We start from the raw sequence: 22,477 nt of genomic DNA on the forward strand, positions 1-22,477 counted from the left end.
TGCAGGCTGACGTTTTAAAGTTTATTCCTGACAACAAGTCTAAAACAGATATCTGGGCTCTCCAACAGTCGCTGACTGCCGGTACAACACGGGTATTTACATCAGATACAGCTGAATAAGAGCAAATTCTATCAAATTTAAACAATTCAGATTAAGAATATGCATGGGGGATGTGGTGTCTTCTGGACCAATCAGATCGTGACAGGTTTTCGGCCGCATCTTCTCGACGTAGTTTCCATTTCCAGTCTCATCATGTAAACAAACCTGCCTACATCCTGATCACCCCATAAGTGTGAAGACTTCCATAAATGGAACTTTTACCTTGGGTGTGTGTGTGTGTGTGTGTGTGTGTGTGTGTGTGTGTGTGTGTGTGTGTGTGTGTGTGTGTGTGTGTGTGTGTGATTGTTCAAATGTGTACAGACTTAAAGGGTGAGAAAAGATTAGATGAGTCCTGTGAGCTCTGTGTACTGGGATAGGGTTCAACTGTCTGCAAAGATTAAATGAGTGTGTGATTAAAGTTGACTACTGTGAAGCTACAAAAATAGCATATATCATTAGCAAATAGCATGTGCATAATGTCTAAATCTCTTCAATACATACATACATACATATTATACATACAGCACAGGTTTATTACTAACAGGCAAACCTCTGCAGAGGAGGAGGGGCCAGCACTCTTCATTTGTGTTTTCACGCAGCCAGTACTCATTCAGACATAAGCAAGTGGACAGGTGCAACAGCAGGTGTAACATGGCTGTTAACATCCCAGGAGTGATAGTGATGGTGGTTTTCTACCTGCTGGTTCTTGGGACCGGAATCTGGGCTTCTTTCAAGTCCAAAAGGAAACAGAAGGAAAGTGGAGCCACTGGAATGGAGATGGCCCTGCTGGGAAACCGGAGCATCAACTGGGTGGTGGGGGTCTTCACCATGACAGGTGAGGAGGGAACAGCTGAACTCTGACTGAATCCAAAACGTTGAGTATGAAGAACATTTCAATTGTAACATGCAGTATATTACATGTACAAAGTGATCATTCTTACAAATTTCCACAAGAGTTATATTGAAAATGTAAATATGATGGTGACTGTCGCTTGTTGATTTCCTGTTAATTTCCCTGATGGAACCTCCTCAAGGGATCAATAAAGTTATACTCTACTCTTTCTACTCTTGATCACTTTTTGGAATGTCAGTGATTGGAGACCCACGTCCCCCAGTCTACATGATGACGTATTCACACACACTATGAGTAAGTCTGACAAAACCAAGTCACCCAAACTGCGGGTTTTTGGAGGTGGAAGGAAGTTGGAGAACCCACTTAGAACCCATTCAGAAACAGGGAGATGGTACAAACTACACAGGAAGGCAAATTAAGATTGAAATTTAATAAATAACGAGTTACAAAAAATTCCGGTTATGGACATCATCTGGCAAACTATTGTGTTGGTAGGTTGAGATCTACCTCACGTCAAAACAATAGAGAAGATTTAAGTCCACACTGAGTTGTTAAAAAAGATTCAGATATCCTTGTTTGTCTTTAATTCACTCTGTTTGTTAATCCATCCTGTAGCCACGTGGATTGGAGGAAATTTCATCAATGGTCTGGTTGAGATGCTGTGCACTCCATCCATGGGGCTGATCACAGTAATAATTGTGTTCCTGTCATACAGCTCATCTTTTATTATTGGTAAGTTTTATTTACGTCTGGGAGAATAAAACAAAAAAGTGGAAAACAACGAATGTAGACACTCAAAAACTCACATTAGCTTCGACACGCTGTCAGGTTTTCTCCTCCAGCAGTTATTCAGTTACATTAATTCATTCATTTCCCGAACGGATGGTTCACTTTTTACTGTCCACGCTTCAATGAGTTGAAATGAGGGAATGTTGAACAGTAACACTTCAAGGTTTGTTGTTCATTACTTTCTTTTAATTGTTAATTAACATTTATACCTGACTTCCAACATGAAATTATGTAACTACAAACTCAAAAGCTGTACTGGTCTCTGGATGCTGAAGGAAGCCAGAACATATTTAATGGAATGTGTCTTCTTCTTCTTCTCCTTTGGGCTTTTCCCTTCAGGGGTCACCACAGCCAATCAGTGTCCTCCATCTAACCCTGTCTTCTCATCCTCTTCTCTCACACCAACTACCTTCATGTCCTCTTTCACTACATCCATAAACCTCCTCTTTGGTCTTCCTCTAGGCCTCCTGCCTGGCAGTTCAGAACTCAGCATCCTTCTACCAATATATTCACTATCTCTCCTCTGGACATGTCCAAACCATCTCAGTCTGGCCTCTCTGACTTTATCTCCAGAACCTCTAACATGTGCTGTCCCTCTGATGGACTCATTCCTGATCCTATCCATCCTGGTCACTCCCAGAGAGAACCTCAGCATCTTCATCTCTGCTACCTCCAGCTCTGTCTCCTGTCTTTTCCTCAGTGACACTGTCTCTAGACCAAACAACATCGCTGGTCTCACCACAGTTTTGTACACCTTTTTAATAGAATTTGAAATGATATTAAATCACTTATTGAGAATGTAATACAAGGGATTATATATTATAGATTCCTTCATTAGATTTCTGAAGTCTATAGAATACATGTCATAGCATTGCATCAGTAACAGAATATTATTTTCAAAGTTTAAACATCTAATATGGAAGAATTTAGTTTAACTGAAATATTTAATCTTTTGTCTTTTAAAAAAGGAGGTCTGATGTTTGTCAAACCAATGAGAGACAGAAACTATGTGACGATGTTGGACCCATTCCATTTCAAGTATGGAAAAGTAACTACAGCTGGAATGAGCCTGATCTCACTTGGCATTGATGTAACTTGGATCGCCACAACACTCATTAGTTTAGGTACTTTTTTTTTTTTAAATTTCCTTTTGAAATATAAACAGATAACCCTCCTACAAAGTGATTTAAACCTTTTGCCTTTGACAGGAGGAACCATGAGTGTGGTTCTGGATCTGTCCTTCGCTGTTAGTGTCTGGATCTCTGCTGCTGTTGTCGTCACCTACACCCTACTGGGCGGTTTCTACTCTGTGGCCTACACAGATGTTATACAGCTGGTCCTGATACTGCTAGGCATGGTTAGTAACCATGCAAAATGACAGGTATCAAAGGTCCAGGTGGTTTTTCATATCATTTCTTTTTGTCTTTCAGTGGATCTGTGTTCCCTTTGTCATGACGAGTCCTCACACCTTGGACATCAGTCAGACTCTGATGAACAACACCTTAAACGCTCCCTGGATCGGTCAACCAGAGATGAAGAAGACCTGGATCATGATTGATGACTTCTTAACATTTGTAAGACAAGATTAAATATCTTCTAATAATGTGTTCCTCTTTGAACAATTATGTTGTTTTCAAGGTGAATTTAACCAGATGGTTTAACTTTAAGGCCTTTGGCGGTGTGGCATACCAGGCCTTCCACCAGAGGGTCTTGTCAGCTTCTTCCACAGCCTCAGCGAAGCTGTCATGTTTTGCAGCTGCTTTTCTTTTACTCATATTTGCAATACCTCCTGTTCTGCTCGGAGCAGCTGTTGCATCTGCAGGTAATAATGATGAGCCTAATATTTGCGATCCAATCCTAGTTTTAATTACATGTGAGAATCACAGATTTGACAGAATGCTTTACTGTTGGGATAAAAGTACATCACAACAAAACCAATACACAAAACGAAGAAGATGATGGTATAGCATTACACCTGTTAATGAATAGGTAAGATAAATACTTGATTACTCAACATAAAATATCAAAAAAGCAGGAAATAACATAAAATACACTATGTACTTTTGTGTCAAGATAATGCATGTACAAAGATAACCTAACTGACATAAAATCTCTGGATCCAAACCCAAATCCCCAAAGGAATATGTAACCGCATAATGAGACACACCAATTATTCAGGTGTTTTAAACAGATAATGTGACCATTTTTCAGCTTCTCCCTCTTCTATATCCACACCTCAGACTGGAACCAGACCACCTATGGTTCTCCATCTCCAATTGAACGTGGAGAAGCAGGTCTGGTTCTCCCCATCGCCCTGCAGCACCTCACCCCATCCTTCATCTCCATCATTGGTATTGGATGTGTGTCTGCCGCTGTGATGTCATCAGCTGACTCTGCTTTACTTTCTGCATCTTCTGTCTTCACCAATAACATTTACAAGAACATCCTGAGACCTCAGGTAAAAAAATACACTGAAACAAATTCATCCATGTACACATAAAATCAGCTCATAGGACTAGTCCCAGTCTTGCTGACATAAGACTAGTTTGCAAAAATAAAGATGTGAATATTTATTTTAACAAGAAAATAAGGAAGGCAAAGTCAGGTTAAAGATAATTGAAAAAAAAACTGGCATGGGGGGAAAAAACAAACCAAATGATGATTTTTATCTTCAGGCATCGGATGGAGAGTGTCAGTGGGTGATCCGGGTGTCTGTGCTGGTGGTGGGCATGGTTGGAACATCGCTGTCTATCTCAAATAACAGCATCATGATATTATTGTTCCTTGGTAATGAAATGGCCTACGGAATTGTCTTTCCTGGACTGCTCTGTGCCCTCTTCTTCAACATCTCCAACGGTTATGGGGCTATTGCCGGTGTACTGTCGGCTTTAGTGTTGAAGCTGCTGGCTGGAAACCAATCATTTGGATTACAGCCAATCCTACATTTCCCAGGATGCACTCTGGAGGATGGTGTTTATGTCCAGTACGCTCCAGTTAAGACCATCTCCATGCTGTCCACCATTGCTGTCATCTTGTTGTTCTCCTACCTGGCTTCTGTCCTCTTCAACAAAGGTGTTCTACCTGAGAAGTGGGATGTGTTCAAAGTGAAAGCCCAGCACTCACCAGTACCACTGTCACCAGTAGGTGGGGCCATAGAGGAGAAAGACAATGAGGAACTGTCCTCAAATAACTCTTAGAATGAGCCAATCGTGCGCATGTGTTGATTCTTTCAGACATATGTTCCTCTTCACAGAAACCCGGTCACATTCTGTGGTATCAGACTCTACCTGTGAAATCGAGGGTTAGGCTAACCCTGGTGACAACAGACTGAGGCATCAGTTCATCGAAAATCAAGGGCAATGGGATCTACATCGCTGTAAATGATCAGGATGACAGACATACCATTTCTACTCCTGACTTTAAGACCATTCTGTTTGCCTGGGGAGTTGGGATTCATACTGTTTTAATTTGTTAAGGCAAAGCGACAGGAGGTACCGTTGCAGACTGTGTTCACATGCTGAAACAACAACATCCAGAGTCCCCAGCTTTTATTGTTGTAGATATGAATGATTGGGAATTGGACATAACAGCAAGGGTATAAACAATATGTTAAAAGGGCAAACAAGGAGTGCCCTCTTTTGGAAAAATGCATTTTAAACGCGAATGGAACACTTGTGTCTACAGGGTAAGACTCTCAATAGGCAAATCAGATAACATGTTCATCTTGTACCAACTTATGAAACTAAAGAGAAACCAGAAAAAAAATCAGTTATCCCATTTAACCGCATGGAATGACTCAATTAATTAAATATTAACAGTAACAACAGGCTACTTGGACTTTAGTGTTACCAAGTAAGGAGTGTTACCAAGTAAGGAAATGCAAATCCATCCAATGCAAACATGCATGTTAGATATGAGTGACATCATCAGTAGGATTCTCTGCATGAGCAGATGGGAGACAGGGAAGGCATCATCTACAGAAGTAAGAGACACAACCCTCTGGGTACATTGCTTAAAGTGTAACTGTCCTAACTTTAATATCCTGTCAAGGCTCAAACAAGACTGGTGGAGAACCTAAAAGCACGACAGACAAGCAGGCGGGTCAAAAGTCTCAAAGGGTTTAATGAGTCAGGCAGGGTTCTGGTACCGGGTAATCAGTCCAACAGAAAAATCGGGTGAACAGCCATAATCCAGAAACAATCAAAACCAGGCAGACAGATCAAACAAGGGTGGGCAATAGGAAAGGTTTGGGGAAGGGGCAGAGTCAACAGAGGATCAAAAGGACAGGCAGGATACTAAGGATGAAGAGTCAGAGGAAACTCTTAACAATCTGGCAGAGGACAAAGGACTGAGCGGATATATGAAGAGTAACGGCTGATTAGGGGAGTGGCAGCAGGTGAGCAAAGGAAAGGCAGGTGCAGGGAATGAAGTGATTGTAGAGGATCAGAGGAAATTACATAATATGTTACAATAAACAATCACAGCAAAATTAAGTGTAACACTTAATTGCCCGGAAACATGACATACCCTTTAGTCTTTAATCCAACTTCCTGTGAAATAGCTTGATGTAGCAAATGTTCAAGTATGTGTAAAGTTTTCTTCATGCTCCTAAAACAAGTAACTGGATAAAACTAGTCTTTACTTCATAAGCCATTGGTTTAAATCAGTTTAATTATTCTCTTTTCACTCACCCAGTCTCTCAGACATCATTAACCAGTATATGATGTCTGAGAGACATCATAAACTGTCCATCATGGCTGTTAACGTCCCAGGAGTGATAGTGATGGTGGTTTTCTATCTGCTGGTTCTTGGGACCAGAATCTGGGTAACGTCTCTTTTCCAGTAGCTGGAATGGAGATGGTCCTACTGGGAAACTGGAGCATCACCTGGATACTCGGGGTCTTCACCATGACAGGAAAGGAGGGAACAGCCGACAGGAGTTAAAACTGAACTCAATAAAGTCATGAATCTAAACAATTTTTTCTGTAATAGTTTGCTTGTGACAAACCTCAGTAGCATGTTCTAAATAAATGAACACCTGAAGACTGAATTGTGGTACAGAGAACCTTCTTAAAAAGTATATGGACACTTTCCTCCTGTTTCTGCTGGTTGGTCATTTATTCACAATCACAACAAATCATGTTGATCACACTTTGGTGAGAGAGATGGGGCATTGTTTCATAATTATGATTGAGAAGAGCCATTGTTCGGATGATGCAGAAATGCTGTACAACGAAGGCATGCATAGGTGTTACTTTGACAACGGATGCTGACTGAGTTGAATTGAAAATAGGTTCAAACAAGTTAAAGTGAATAAATAGAAAACGTCAAGAGCAGAACCATGACTGAGCACACAGGAACGTGAACAGTGCACGACAGTGTCCGTGATTATTCACTCCCAGCTTTGACATCCTTTCTTCATTCCCATTCACCTCTATGGCACTGCCTACTTGCTTGTCATCTTACCTTGCGTGAATGCAACGTGGAACAGTACCTTTGCCACACTGGAAAGGTTGTTTAAGGAGAGATAGCCACTCTCCTTAATCCTAAACCTAACCCTTACAAGTTGAGTACCAGACCAACAAATCCAATAACAAAAACAGAAGTAAAACAATCTGTAGTCAATCTATTATTTGGGACATTTGTTGTTTCTTGCTTCAACATTAGTGTAATTATCTGGCCTCTACAACTTAGTTTTAACCAAAGAAGCCTCTTGGATGAGACCTGAAATGACTGAAAACAAAAAAATCCTTTTGTGTCCAGAGACCAGGTCTTCTGTCGAAAGTGGGACCACCATAGGATGGCGTACTGTTATAGGATGGCATGAGCAACATCAGCATAGCATGTCATTACCAATAACCATAACAGGTTTCTTTGTGTCCACTTTGTGTTTTCTTTGTGCTCAAAATGTTGATTTAAATGACTCAATGTTTGCTTCTGCAAAGACAGGATCAAAGGAAAGTATCAGTCACAAGAACCTGAAGCAATGTCTTTCAGTCGTAACGATGGAGCTTAGTTTGACTTTCAAATTCTTGATTCCTTAGGCTGTCCTGTTGTGTAGACATGTTCCTATCTGATTATCAGTGATAGCTGCCAGGGGAACTCTATCATCTGAAACTGACTTGTTTTCTAACTACAGTCAAGTCAAAGTCAAACTTTCTTTATTGTCATTATACACATACAGTACAACAGAATTTCAAATGCCAGATGGAGTGTTGGTCCAGAGCCGCTGCACCCTATGTTTTTCCTGATAATGGGAGGAAACCAGAGAACCTAGAGGAAACCCATTCAGACACGGAGAGAACATGCAAACTCTTCACAGAAGGGCCACGTTGGAAATGATGGGGTTTGAACCCCTGACCTTCTTGCTGTGAGGCAGCAGTGCTAACCACTACGCCACCGTGTTTGCCTTTGGAATTTTAACTTGTTCTGCTGGCTTTTGGTTTCTTCGTCACACAATGACGAAAAACTGTACCAACGCTTTTCAGAGGTTTCCTTGAGATACAAGAAAATTTTATTTTCCTTGGCCACGATTATTTCCCATCTCTTTGTTGTGGTATCTATGCTAATTTTTTTTTTTTTTAAATAATTCACAATGGGGACCATTCTCACCATTAAGAATAGAATTGATTTCAACAGATCTCAAAATGATCAACCAGATGAACAACAAACACTGAAAAAAAAATACTGAATCTAAATTTCTGCTGTCAACCAATAGCATGTTTTAATTTCTAAGACAACACCCCCTTCTGCCAACATTAGAGTGTTATCCTCTGTTGACCCAGCTGGTAGTAGTCACTGTCGCATCAGGAAGATAACCCGCCAGTCCATCATGGCAGTTAATGTCCCAGGAGTGATAGTGATGGTGTTTTTCTACCTGCTGGTTCTTGGGACTGGAATCTGGGCTTCTTTCAAGTCCAAAAGGAAACAGAAGAGAAGTGGAGCCACTGGAATGGAGATGGTCCTGCTGGGAAACCGGAGCATTAATGTGGTGGTGGGGGTCTTCACCATGACAGGTGAGGAGGCAAAAGCTGGCAGATCTTTTAGAGAAGTTCTGCATTTGTGGACAATTGCACTCCCAACCAGGTATTAATTATATGAATAGAAAAACCATGGTCTCTGAGACCTCCAAAGGTATTCCAGTTTTGTTTTGGAAATCTCCATATTTTTGTTTGGTAACCTCAAGGATGTTGAGGATGAAGTTAGTAAAAGTCTGATGGATATCTTTGATGCCATCATCCAATCCAATCCAATCCAATCCAACTTTTATTTGTTAAGCACTTTACAACAACCACAGTCGACCAAAGTGCACATTCATCACCAAAAAGGGGAACTAAACGAGGTAGACGATGAGACTGGCATGGCGTGATTCCCTGACTGGTTTTATGGAACATTTTCAGTAAGTTCATCTACATATCACAGCAATAATTGTGTCAATCCATCACTCACACACCAGTGGAACAGTCACTGGGAAGACTTGGGCAGTCAATCTCTTGCCCAAGTGTATTTTGAAATGTTTGACATGTCTCAGCGGAGCTGGGAATTGTCACGCTTTACACTTGCTTTCTAATGACAGGTCTACAAGAACATTGTAATCATATGGCAGATAATTAAATAGCAAACATTTGGACAGAGCTTTTGGAGATAATTACTTGAATTATGATGATTATTGTTTTCGCATTGACATTGAGACTGTCACATAACCATGTTGCAAAATAGCGAAAATACTTCTTTTATGGGAGCCCAGAATCTAACATCAAACTTGAAGTAAATCAGATGAACAGTTTTCAAAACGTTGATTTCACTCACAGATTCTTCAACTTATGATTGTACTCAATAATTTAGTATTATATCATTACCATGATAAATGATTAGACATTATGGCTAATCATCAACATTTTATTTGTCTACATTGTCTACAATGTCCACATTGCCTTCTCTGATAAAGTATTCTTCCATCCTGTAGCTACCTGGGTGGGAGGAGGCTTCATTACAGCTACAGTTGAGATGGTGTACACGCCCTCCATGGGACTGACCTGGACATTGGTGGTGTTAATAGCATACAGTACAACTTTTGTCCTTGGTAAGTTCATACATTCAACAGGACACTGTGTGCCTGCATGTCTGATCAGCAAATATATCGTGACAGTTTCAAAGGAACACAGATCACTGCTCAAAGAGACCTCTGACATCATGTTTTAATGAAGGTGGTCTGGTCTTTGCCAAGCCAATGAGAGACAGGAACTTTGTGACGATGCTGGATCCTTTCCAAATCAAGTATGGAAACGTGATGACGACTGCATTGAGCCTGGTTTCACTTTTTATCGATGGGATCTGGGTGCCAACAACACTAATGAGTTTAGGTACTAAATACATACAAACAATTTACTGAAACAATAACGATTATTTTATTTTACCTCTAAGTTTATTGCATGATTACATACATGGATGGAACATACTGTATATACCAGTGCGGATATAATATGAACTGAATATGAACTTTTACTATTTACACAATGACTTGTTACAGAATTTAACTAATCCAGTGTGTTTAACAGGAGGAGCCATGAGTGTGGTTCTGGATTTGCCGTTCTCTGTTTGTATCTGGATCTCTGCTGCTGTCATCATTATCTACACCCTGATGGGAGGTCTCTACTCTGTGGCCTACACAGATATTATACAGTTGCTCCTCATATTCTGTTCTTTGGTCAGTTTTTTTTCCATCTAACTGTTTAAAGACACTGCTTTGAGGGTTGAGAGTGACTTTTTAAGCCAAGACAATGTTTAATCTTTTACATTTCTTCTCTCAGTGGATCTGTGTTCCCTTTGCTTTGACAAATCCTTCCACCTTGGTCATCAGTGAGACTTTAATGAACAACACCTTACAAGCTCCCTGGATTGGTCAACCAGAGTTGAAGAAGATCTGGATCATGATTGATGACTTCTTAAATTTTGTAAGGAAACAAAATCCTTTATTAAACAGAATTTACTCTCGACCCAGTCTTACACATTTGTAGAATAGTGACAAGTCATCTTGTCATCAGCTGCTTATCCAGATCCACGTTACAGCAGTAGCAGTTTCAGCAGATAAGCCAAGACACTCCTCTTCTTTCCTACTTCTCAAGGCTCTCCCAGCACAAAATATTATCTTGCCAGCGAGTCCTGGTCACCCCTTGACTTGGTTGTGCCGAGAAGTTGTGAAAGTCTAGAGTCTAGGGGAACAATGTAGCATATAGCAGGGGTGACAGTAGCTCTGTCCACAAGGTCTTATAGCAGAGAGATAATGAAAGAGTCAAACATGTCTCTATCCCCCTTGTGAAGTGTCTTACAGCAGAATTTCCTCTAGACTTGATGGATGATTTTAAAATGTTAATCAAAATAATTTACTGATGTGGATTACTGAATTAATTTACTCAATGCTTTACCTTTAAGGCACTAGGGGGTTTGGCCTGTCAGGTTGTTTTCCAGAGGATCTTGTCAGCTTCTTCCTCAACTACAGCCAAGATTTCATGCTTTTCTGCTGCCTTTTTCATTCTTGTATTTGGAGTACCTCTCATACTTCTTGGGGCAGCTGCTTCATCTACAGGTAAAAATAATGAATTCTCAAGATAAGATAAGCTACAAAGATAGCATCATGGTGTTGGTCACAGTTGAAGAGGAATTGCTCCAACATCGATCCATTATTTTTAATTATTTCCTTGTTTTGTGTTCATTCCTCAGACTGGAACCAGACCACCTATGGTTCTCCATCTCCATATGAATGTGGAGAAGCTGCTATGATTCTCCCCATCGCCCTGCAGCACCTCACCCCCACCTTCATCTCCATCATCGGTATTGGATGTATAGCTGCTGCTGCAATGTCATCGGGTGATTCAGCTTTGCTCTCTGCCGCTTCTGTCTTCAGCTCCAACATTTACAAGAACATTCTGAGACCTCAGGTATAAAACTCAACTTGTTTTCTGTAAAATTTCAAAATTCAGTAATGCTTAAGCATGATTGGAACCTTTTTAAAGATGTACTCATCATATTTGTTCTCAAACTATTTCTGACTGTGGCACATCATGAAATACATACTCAACTAGATATTGAACTGAGGGAAGCTAAAGTCATTGCAGACACACATAAAGTTTGACTTGGCAAGTTGGAGTCATGGAATTACATGTATCCTACAACCAAAACAAACAAAAAAAAAAAATCGAACAGATTTCCATCTGAAATTATGAATGAAAAATTTTGGCATACCGTCAGTCGAATAGCATGTCACTTTTCGGCCAAATTGTGATATGTGTCTAACGTTTCTGTTCTACAACTGCTGAATCACTCTGTCTCATTGCCTTTGTCGTCAGAACATCAGGACACTTGTTCATGGGGGCTGAGGGGCTGACATGGTTACCAACAGCGCTGCAATGGCCGACGCTCATTTGTCTACAACTCTCTGTTTCAAACTTGTTCAAAACAGAGTGGCATTTTCTGCTACAATATCAATAATACCAAAGTGCTTGCTGAAAATGTGTTTTTTCTTGCTTTCCAAGAATGTTTAAATACGTCTTCGGGAACTATGCTATTAGGCCAACAATATCTAAAAGCAGAAAAATATCCTTTCATCTTTCTCTTTTCTTTTCTTCAGGCATCACAAACGGAGATTCAGTGGGTGATCAGAGCATCTGTGGTGGTTGTTGGTGTGGTCGGAACGTCACTCACTCACTTCAGAAACAGTGTCATAGTGTTCTGGTTTTTTGGTTCTGAAATGGGCTACATCATAGTCTTCCCGCAACTTTTATGTGTCCTCTTCTTCAACATCTCCAATGGTTATGGGGCTATAATGGGTGTACTGGTGGCATTGATGTTAAAGTTGCTAAGGGGAGACCCATTACTAGGATTAGAACCAGTCCTACATATCCCAGGATGCACTCTGGAGGATGGTGTTTATGTCCAGTGCGCTCCAGTTAAGACCATCTCTATGCTGTCCACCATTGCTGCCATCTTGTTTTTCTCCTACCTGGCTTCTGTCCTCTTCAATAAAGGTGTTCTACCTGAGAAGTGGGATGTGTTCAAAGTGAAAGTCCAGCACTCACCAGTACCACTGTCAACAGTAGGTGGCACCATAGAGGAGGATGAGGGCAAGACAGAGGACCAAAACCTCTGTGAGGCCTCATAGTCAATTATCAGCAGTTGTTACTGTTAAACATGTCTTTGTTTTGTTTTTTGAGAGGTGAGATTGGAACATAAAAATAGAAAAGAAACTGCGTGACATCTCCTGACCTGCCAAGTTGTAATCAGCTGTCTCTTCACCAGCTGGATGTACGTAGGCTGCAGATGCACTAGGTTGTCATGATGTTTGTGTCCCTATCCACTTGTTCAGAAGACAAGCAAAGTAACTCAACAATATAATCGGGCGCATGAGCCGTTCAACACGTCCCAGAGAAGATGAACAAGCTGGTGTCGCTGTAGCGCTGCTCAGATCATCAGTTTGTCCAGCTTCTTGGGCTGCAATTTAACATCCCTAGTGAGGGCGTTGTGACTAACAATTTAACTACCCTGTTATGATTAGATCGTGTAACTGTCTGTACCAGTCTCGGTTTTCTCGGTTTTTAAATAAGACAGTATGTTGGATATATAACATTTAACTATGTTCCTCTTTTTTACAATGTTAAGGTCGTCACAGAACCTCACTTCCCCACCCTTACCTGCTCATTGTTATGTAGCTTAACTGTATAACCCTGTGTACTTTTGAACTTTTAAATAAAGATCTTAGAAGATAACAGACATTCTGTCAGCAAGACTTTCTCCATTCTGTAGCGACGAGAAAACAGCCATAACATCCTGCTCTCCTGCATTCCTGTTTCCCTGCCTGATTACCCAGTATTGATTCTGCGTGATTCTTATATTTTGACTATTACCAATTACCTTTTTTTTTTTGGGATCTGTTTGTGTGTTGGGACTAATTCCTTGAAGTTTGTGTTTGTGTTTTCATTTTCAAATTAAATATAGATTGTGGTTCTACTCCACTGTCATGCTTTTGGGTGTCATCTGTTACTTTTGTCTGACGCATGACACAGAGAGCTGTAAGCTCTCTAACCGTAGTTAAATTTACCAATTCCTCAGATTGTATATATATTTTTCTGACCCACCAATATCATTATTTTTATCATAGTTTATCCATATAAAACTAGGTCCATGTAAAATCTTTCAGTGAGAGGATACCGGGCAACACAGAGAATCCACACAGGTGAACATACAAATTCTAAACAGAAAGGAATCAAACACGGATCATTTTCTTCTGTTGTCTACTGGTAGAGAGAGGGGAGGTGGTGGTGTGTTTCCCACACCAGAGCCTTGCGAGGAACAGCCTTGGGCGGGGACTGACCTTAGGCGGCAGGCAGAATATTGTCCATGCTAATTGATATTGTCCATACCAACCTCACCACCAACCTCACCATTCAACTCATCCTGAGATCTCCACCCCAAATATCATAAAACCTTCACATTATGGTACTAATTTATGACTGGAATCAACCTCACACACACTTTGTTAAACACACCTGTAGTCTGCACTCGCCTGCAGAATGAAGCGATTGACAGTTGTTGCACGCAAAATATGGGAGGAATGAGTTAACGAGGGAGCCACCCTTCACGTGTGCCGTCATGTTGACACAAATGCAGACATAGGGAAGCGCAATCACAGCATTTTCTGTCACTACAAAAATTCATAACAGATATGTTTACGTTATTTCTTCATTTATTTATTTAGTTAGTTGTTGTTTTGTTTTTGTTTGTTTTTATTTACAGAAGACATTCCACCAGTCCATCATGGCTGTTAACGTCCCAGGAGTGATAGTGATGGTGGTTTTCTACCTGCTGGTTCTTGGAACTGGAATCTGGGCTTCTTTCAAGTCCAAAAGGAAACAGAAGAAAAGTGGAGCCACTGGGATGGAGATGGTCCTGCTGGGAAACCGGAGCATCAACTGGGTGGTGGGGGTCTTCACCATGACAGGTGAGGAGAGAACAGCTGACAGAACCAGGATGGAAACTGCAGGATTGGAAATTCCTAAATATAAATACAAGTAAGGTATTTGTAGGAATGCGGAAAATCTGGTGTTCTTTGGAATGAGTGTTGATATATGTTCAACATACGAATAAAAACTGGCTCGGTGAAGGATTGTGCTCCATGAGTGCTATTAATTTTTATTTAATGTCCTATCCTGTGACTATTCAATGCTTGCCATTTTTATCACTATCTATTGTTTTACTCATGCAAAATCTGCAATGTCCAAACGTTACCATAACCCTAGCCCTATGCTACATTATCCCCCTTGGTGGTAACCCCAACCTGCTCCATGAACAGACTCAACGCTGATACTTGAGGGTCAACACCTGTAGTTGGGTAACCAATGGAACGCAGCACATTTCTGAATTGTTTCATCATGACGTTGAAATCTTGAAAGGTTATCGATTTTTTCCCCATTCCAAAACAACCACAATTTTCATTGGTATCAATCAATCAACTTTTATTTATATAGCGCTTAATCAGATCTGCAGATATTTCAAAACGCTTTAACAGACATAAAGCCAACAATGCCCTCCAGACCAAGCATAAGCGACAGGGGTGGGGAAAAACTCCCTCATTGAGGAAGAAACTCTGGGCAGGACCCAGGCCCTGGGGATTGCTTCAGGTTTCGTGATTTAGATTTGCTGATGATGATTAATTTTTTTTTGTCATCTCTTTCTGCTTTATTGTTTTCTGCATGTTCTTCCATCCTGTAGCTACCTGGGTGGGAGGAGGCTTCATTGTTGGTACAGTTGAACTGGTTTATACGCCCTCCAAGGGACTGGCCTCGGCATTGATGTTAATAATAGCAAATAGCTCTACTTTTATTGTTGGTAAGTGATCATTTGTCTGATGGGATGCTGTGCATCAGCATCTGTAACAAAGAAGCATTTATATAAAAAACAACAACAAAAACGACATTCTAAACAAAGGCCAGCTGGACTTTCTCAATCAAAACATTAACAAGACTTTCAGCATTCACATGAATTCACATTCACATAATGAGAGGAGTATCTTTTGATACAAGAAGGAGAGTCGTCTCTAGTTACTGCTTCTTGTTAAGTGACTGTTTCAGCTCAGAAGGATATTTCATATGGCTAGGGTTGGGGTTAGGGCTAGCAGCAGTGAGTGTCAATGCAAGTGTCTATTTTTAGGCAGCTGTCACTTTTACACAACATTAATCCCTCCACTCGATGATTTCTGTCTTTGACGTTGGCCGTCTGTTTTAATGAAGGTGGTCTGGTCTTTGCCAAGCCAATGAGAGACAGAAACTTTGTGACGATGCTGGATCCGTTCCAAATCAAATACGGAAAAGTGATGACGACTGCACTGAGCCTGGTTTCTCTATTGATCGACGTGACATGGGTGCCAACAACACTAATGGGTTTAGGTACAGAGTACATGAAAAACACTTTTTTAGCATGTAGAACCTCCATGATTTCATTTTTTTTCTCCTAAGTACATAACCTACATGAAGAACATACAGAACATACCCTACATGCAGCAGTGTGGATGAGCTCTTAAGGTTTAAGTTTTGATTGTAATTACTGTAACTTTTACATCTTGTTTAACAGGAGGAACCATGAGTGTGGTTCTGGATTTGCCGTTCTCTCTTTGTGTCTGGATCTCTGCTGCTGTTGTCATTATCTACACCCTGATGGGAGGTCTCTACTCTGTGGCTTACACAGATGTTATACAGCTGGTTCTCATATTCATTTTTTTGGTCAGTTTGTTTTATTAATGTTTTAACAAAAAAACAAGCCCCAAACAATTTTAGACAAAATTTCAAGTTCATCTTTTAATTTCTTCTCAGTGGGTCTGTGCTCCTTTTGTTTTGACGAGTCCTCACACCTTGGACATCAGTCAGACTCTGATGAACAATACCTTACACGCTCCATGGATTGGTCAACTACAGCTGAAAAGGAGCTGGATCATGATTGATGACTTCTTGTTCATGGTAGGAAAACAATGCAACATATATCAAGCAGAATTTCTTTTTTCTTGATAGATGTAAAGAATAATTGATTTAATTTGATTGCCACATTTTAATTAACTAAATGACTGGTTTGCTTTGAAGGCAGTGGGTAGTTTGGGATACCAGAGCTACAACCAAAGGGTCCTATCAGCTTCATCCTCAGCCTCAGCCAAGATCTCATGCTTTGTTGCTGCGTTCTTTCTATTTGTATTTGGAATACCTCTTATACTGCTTGGGGCAGCTGCTTCATCTACAGGTAATAATGATGAGCCTTGTCTTTGTGAACTAATGATGTATAATCAGAAAAATAAAAGTAGATGATATTCATCCATCCATCCATCCATCCATCCATCTTCCACCGCTTATCCATAGTCGGGTCGCGGGGGCAGCAGCTTCAACAGGGAGCCCCAAACTTCCCTTTCCCCGGCCACATCCACCAGCTCTGACTGGGGGATCCCAAGGCATTCCCAGGCCAGTGTTGAGATATAATCCCTCCACCTGGTCCTGGGTCTGCCCCGAGGTCTCCTCCCAGCTGAACGTGCCAGAAACACCTCACTAGGGAGGCATCCCGGAGGCATCCACACCAGATGCCCAAACCACCTCAACTGACTCCTTTCTACACGAAGGAGCAGCGGCTCTACTCTGAGCCCCTCGTGAACAGCAGTGTTTCTCACCTTATCTCTAAGGGAGACACCAGCTATCCGTCTGAGAAAGCCCATTTCAGCTGCTTGTATCCACAATCTCGTTCTTTGGGTCATGACCCATCGCTCATGACCATAGGTGAGGGTAGGAACGAAGATTGAACGGTAGATGGAGAGCTTTGCCTCTCGGCTTAGCTCCCTCTTTGTGACAACAGTGCGGTAAATGGACTGCAATACCGCTCCTGCTGCCCCAATTCTCCGTCCAATCTCACATTCCATTGTTCCCTCACTTGTGAACAGGACCCCAAGATACTTAAACTCCTTCACTTGTGGAAGGACCTCATTCTCCACTCGGAGAAGGCAGTCCACCGGTTTCCTGCTGAGGACCATGGCCTCAGATTTAGAGGTGCTAATCCTCATCCCCGCCGCTTCACACTCGGCTGCAAACTGGACCAGTGAGTGCTGAGTCCTCCTCCAAACGTTCTCAGTTCACCCGCACTACTCGTTTGGGCTTACCAGGTCTATCCAAAGGTTTCCTCCGCCAAGAGGAATCAATCATTGACCTCTGACCCAGGGTGCTCTGGCACCAGGTACACTTATGAGCATCCTTGCGTTTGAACATGGTGTTAGTTATGAACCATCCGTGACTAGCACAGAAGTCCAACAACATAACACCGCTCGGGTTCAGATCAGGGAGGCCATTCCTCCCAATCCCGCCCCTCAAAGTGTGTCCATCATTGCCTACGTGTGCATTGAAGTTCTCCAGAAGAACAATGGAGTCCCCTGCAGTGATCCCATCAAGGACCCCATTTAGGGACCTCCAAGAAGAGCTGAATACTCTCAACTGATATTTGGTGCGTATGCACAAATAACAGAGTTTTCTCTCCCACAACCTTAAGGCGTAGGGAAGTGAACCACTCATCCACCAGGGTAAACTCCAACACAGCGGCGCTCAGCCAGGGGCTTGTGAGTATCCCCACATCCACCCTGCGCCTCACGCCTGATGCAACTCCAGAGTAAAACAGGGTCCAACCCCTATCCAGGAGTTTGGATCCAGAACCGAGGCTATGCGTGGAGGTAAGCCCCACCAGATCCAACTGGTAACGCTCCACCTCCAACACAAGCTCCGCCTCCTTCCCCGCCAGTGAGGTGATATTCCACGTCCCCAAAGCCAGCTTTTTCCACCTGGGTCTGGTCCATAATGACCCCCTGTTGTCACTGCCACCCATATGGCAGCACACCTGACCCAGATATTATCCTGCAAAATTATATCACAAAGTTGCTAAAATATAAAGAACAATCCGAGATACATGTCAAGCCAAAGTGGCTAAATTCATTATGGATCATCTTGAAATCAAGCCTATCAATGTCATATTTAAGATCAATTCTTCTGTCAGCCTCCTGCCTTGACCAGTTTGGTCAAATTTGACAATTTGGCTTGTAAAATTCCCATACCCCAGAATCAACAACCACCTCTCTCATTACAATATGTTCCCAACCGACTCAGACATTAAATATTTTCATCCAGTTCAGACATTGAATTTTGACAGGCGTTCATACCTTTCTCCAAATCCAGATATTAGCCTTTGTCCTAGATATAACCTAAAGCATGACCATATCTACATTCTTCCTACGAACAGCGAGGTTTGGTACATTATAGATAGTCAAAATAAGAAGTTGACCATGCTAGTGGTCTTCATCTATAGTTAACACCAGATCTTTGAGGTGACAAATCACCTGTTGCTCCACTGTCTTGGTGACTCCATTCCCTCTCAATTTCACCCTGGCCACTGCATGTACAATGGCCATGGGACAATCTTTGTTGTCCCGGTTCCAAGACAAGAATGTGCCGGCCATCCTTGCAATAACATTCATCCTAAACAGAGAGAGATCACTCAAACAGACAATCCGTCATTTTACAGTCGTTTGTTTTTATTCGTCAGACTGGAACCAGACCACCTATGGTTCTCCATCTCCATATGAACGTGGAGAAGCAGCGATGGTTCTACCAATTGCCCTGCAGCACCTCACCCCCACCTTCATCTCAGTTATTGGTACAGCGTTGGTGGCGGCTGCTGTGATGTCATCAGGTGATTCAGCTTTGCTCTCAGCAGCTTCTGTCTTCACCTCCAACATTTATAAGAACATCCTGAGACCTCAGGTGAGGTGATCCACTTATATTTCACAATTTCCAACAGTTGTCAGTGTTAAAGCATGAATCATAAAGTTTTGTTTTTTGACTCCTTGGATGCCATCTGTTTTCAGAGCAACAATCCCCGCTGCTAGCAATTTAAAGCATTTTGACTGACAGAATATATAGGTGGAGACAGAAACTTCTTTAGTTATGTGTTTTTGGATGGTCTCACCAAGACACATTACTCGGGCAGCAAAGGGGATGAAAGTGAAATGATGACCTTGACCTTTAGAAAAGTAGGACACGGTCAATTTTCAACTGTTGTACTCTTAGGAACCGGATAGGATAGAGAGTTGAGGTAGAAGGCCAGTGTAAGAACTTAGATTAAAGCTAGTGCTTTGATCTACCTATGCACTAGCTTTGATCTATGGTCTTACTCACACTGGCCTTCTCCATATGCACTCTTCTATGCACTAGTCAGGTACAGACAGGGTAACCTGACCTACCCTGAAAGCTGTTCAGGGTAAGTCGTGGGATAATGCAGTCTTTGACTGCCTTGTTTATACTGAACTTGTAGGAGACAGTGTGTCTGTGGGAACAAAAGGTGATAAAGATTGACAACCCAAACAGGATGCCAGGGGTGAAGATCTGAGTGTTGCTACATGTTAATCTGTTGTTGGGAAGAGCTGGAAAAATTAGGAACAATTGGCAACTCTAACTAACCAAAATATTTTTCCTGACAGACTCTGAGCCAATAAATTCTCTAATGACTTGTTTTGTCTTTGTCTACTCTTTGTCATGTTGGCCAGTTCGTACTTGTAACTGAGTTGCAGAAGGCAGATGGGGCTACATTCCAGGGTGTAACATGATTGAGCAAGGCAGGAGCAGGTTTTGTTTGCTGGCATCATTGTTATCTTGTCTGAATTACTGATGATATTCCAGCATGCAGTCTACACATTTGTGTCAGATCATATGGGGTTCACTCGTCCATTCTAAAGTCAACATAAATATGAAGGCTTTCCAGGTTCCTCTCTGATGTGCAACTCGTGTCTCCAGTCTCGCACATGTATGGATTCGTATGTAATCTGTCTGAAGAATAACTTTTTGCTAACAACGTTACAATTAGGATTTACGGATTGTGTTATGGTTAGATTTAAGGTTGGGGTTCGAGTCAGTAATAAATTAATATGTTATTAGCAATTAACCATTATATTTCAAAAACGCTGTTCAGCTTTTCTGTGTTTTTAAATTCTAGCTCTAATTTGCAGGTCGATACAGTCCAGAATTTTATTGTTCCACTTTGAGACAAGCCCGTTTCCTCATTGCTGATGAAAATATGACTGCCATCCTACACAGAAACTCCAGCAGTAAAAACTATGGGCCCGCGTTATCTGTTGCATTCTTAAAGAAGGTGTAGCAAGTCAAGTTAGGCTTCAATCAATAAGCATTTTGAGCCACAATCTGATTGCATTGCTCTGTACTATCAGTGAAATTTCTCTGAGCTCAATGAATTTAATTATTCAGGATCATGAGATTTAGAATATTAATTTGATGCAGATCACAGTTTTGATATGTGTTAGATGTTGTTGATGTCATTATGTCCACTTTTTTTCATCTTTGTTATCTGATTTTTATCAAACAATGAAAGAATCCATGTATCCACATTAAAATGTAATTAAATGTAAAAGAAAAAAATTAGAATATTTTTTTTTTGTTTCATTCCTGCTGATCAACAAACGGAAATTTATTCAAGTCTTTTTTTTTCTTCTTCAGGCATCCGACAAAGAGATTCGGTGGGTCGTCCGAATTTCTGTGGTAGTTGTGGGCCTAATTGGTACATCACTCACTGGCCTGAAAAACAGCGTTACAATGTTCTGGTTCCTTAGTACTGAAATGGCCTACATTATGCTCTTCCCTCAACTCGTCTGTGCCCTCTTCTTCAACATCTCCAATGGATATGGGGCTGTTTTTGGTTTATTAGTGGGAGCGGGTTTGGATCTGCTCAGTGGAAACCAATTAACAGGATTAGAACCAGTCATACATTTCCCAGGATGCACTCTGGAGGATGGTGTTTATGTCCAGTACGCACCAGTCAAGACTATCTCCATGCTGTCTGCCATTGCTGCCATCTTGTTGTTCTCCTACCTGGCTTCTGTCCTCTTCAACAAAGGTGTTCTACCTGAGAAGTGGGATGTGTTCAAAGTGAAAGCCCAGCACTCACCAGTACCACTGATACCAGTAGGTGGCGCTATAGAAGACAATGACAAAGATCCTGAGGAAGTGAGGGAGGTAGACTAAGAGATTCTTGTTTTCCTTTCGGCTTTTCCCTTCAGGGGTCGCCACAGCGAATCAATTTCCTCCATCTAGCCCTGTCCTTTGAATCCTCTTCTCTCACACCAACTACCTTCATGTCTTCCCTCATTACATCCATAAACCTCCTCTTTGGTCTTCCTCTAGGCCTCCTGCCTGGTAGTTCAAAACTCAGCATCCTTCTACCAATATATTCACTATCTCTCCTCTGGACATGTCCAAACCATCTCAGTCTGGCCTCTCTGACTTTATCTCCAAAACCTCTAACATGTGCTGTCCCTCTGATGTACTCATTCCTGATCCTATCCATCCTGGTCACTCCCAGAGAGAACCTCAGCATCTTCATCTCTGCTACCTCCAGCTCTGTCTCCTGTCTTTTCCTCAGTGACACTGTCTCTAGACCAAACAACATCGCTGGTCTCACCACAGTTTTGTACACCTTTCCTTTCATTTTAGCTGAAACTCTTCTATCACACATCACACCTGACACTTTCCTCCACCCGTTCCATCCTGCCTGTACACACTTCTTCACCTCTTTTCCACACTCTCCATTGCTCTGGACTGTTGAGCCTAAGTACTTAAAATCCTCCACCTTCTTGATCTCTTCTCCCTGTAACCTCACTCTTCC

General features: G+C 41.6%; 2 protein-coding genes across 2 annotated transcripts; both read left to right on the forward strand.

Moving 5' to 3' along the window:
• Positions 1 to 876: 876 nt before the first annotated feature.
• Positions 877 to 11,671, forward strand: LOC137604043 (high-affinity choline transporter 1-like). The gene is made up of 8 exons (XM_068327969.1): positions 877 to 934; positions 2,710 to 2,865; positions 2,950 to 3,098; positions 3,172 to 3,315; positions 3,410 to 3,483; positions 3,953 to 4,092; positions 11,462 to 11,572; positions 11,646 to 11,671. The coding sequence occupies exons 1-8, from the start codon at positions 877 to 879 to the stop codon at positions 11,669 to 11,671; spliced, it is 858 nt and encodes a 285-aa protein (XP_068184070.1).
• A 3,000-nt stretch (positions 11,672 to 14,671) lies between these two features.
• Positions 14,672 to 21,837, forward strand: LOC137604044 (high affinity choline transporter 1-like). Its single transcript, XM_068327971.1, has 6 exons — positions 14,672 to 14,735; positions 16,364 to 16,512; positions 16,603 to 16,746; positions 16,867 to 17,020; positions 19,349 to 19,566; positions 21,313 to 21,837. Exons 1-6 carry the CDS (start codon positions 14,672 to 14,674, stop codon positions 21,835 to 21,837), a joined length of 1,254 nt encoding a protein of 417 aa, XP_068184072.1.
• The last annotated feature ends 640 nt before the right edge of the window (positions 21,838 to 22,477 follow it).

Source organism: Antennarius striatus, chromosome 11 (assembly GCF_040054535.1).
Source record: "Antennarius striatus isolate MH-2024 chromosome 11, ASM4005453v1, whole genome shotgun sequence".
Lineage (NCBI taxonomy): Eukaryota > Metazoa > Chordata > Actinopteri > Lophiiformes > Antennariidae > Antennarius > Antennarius striatus.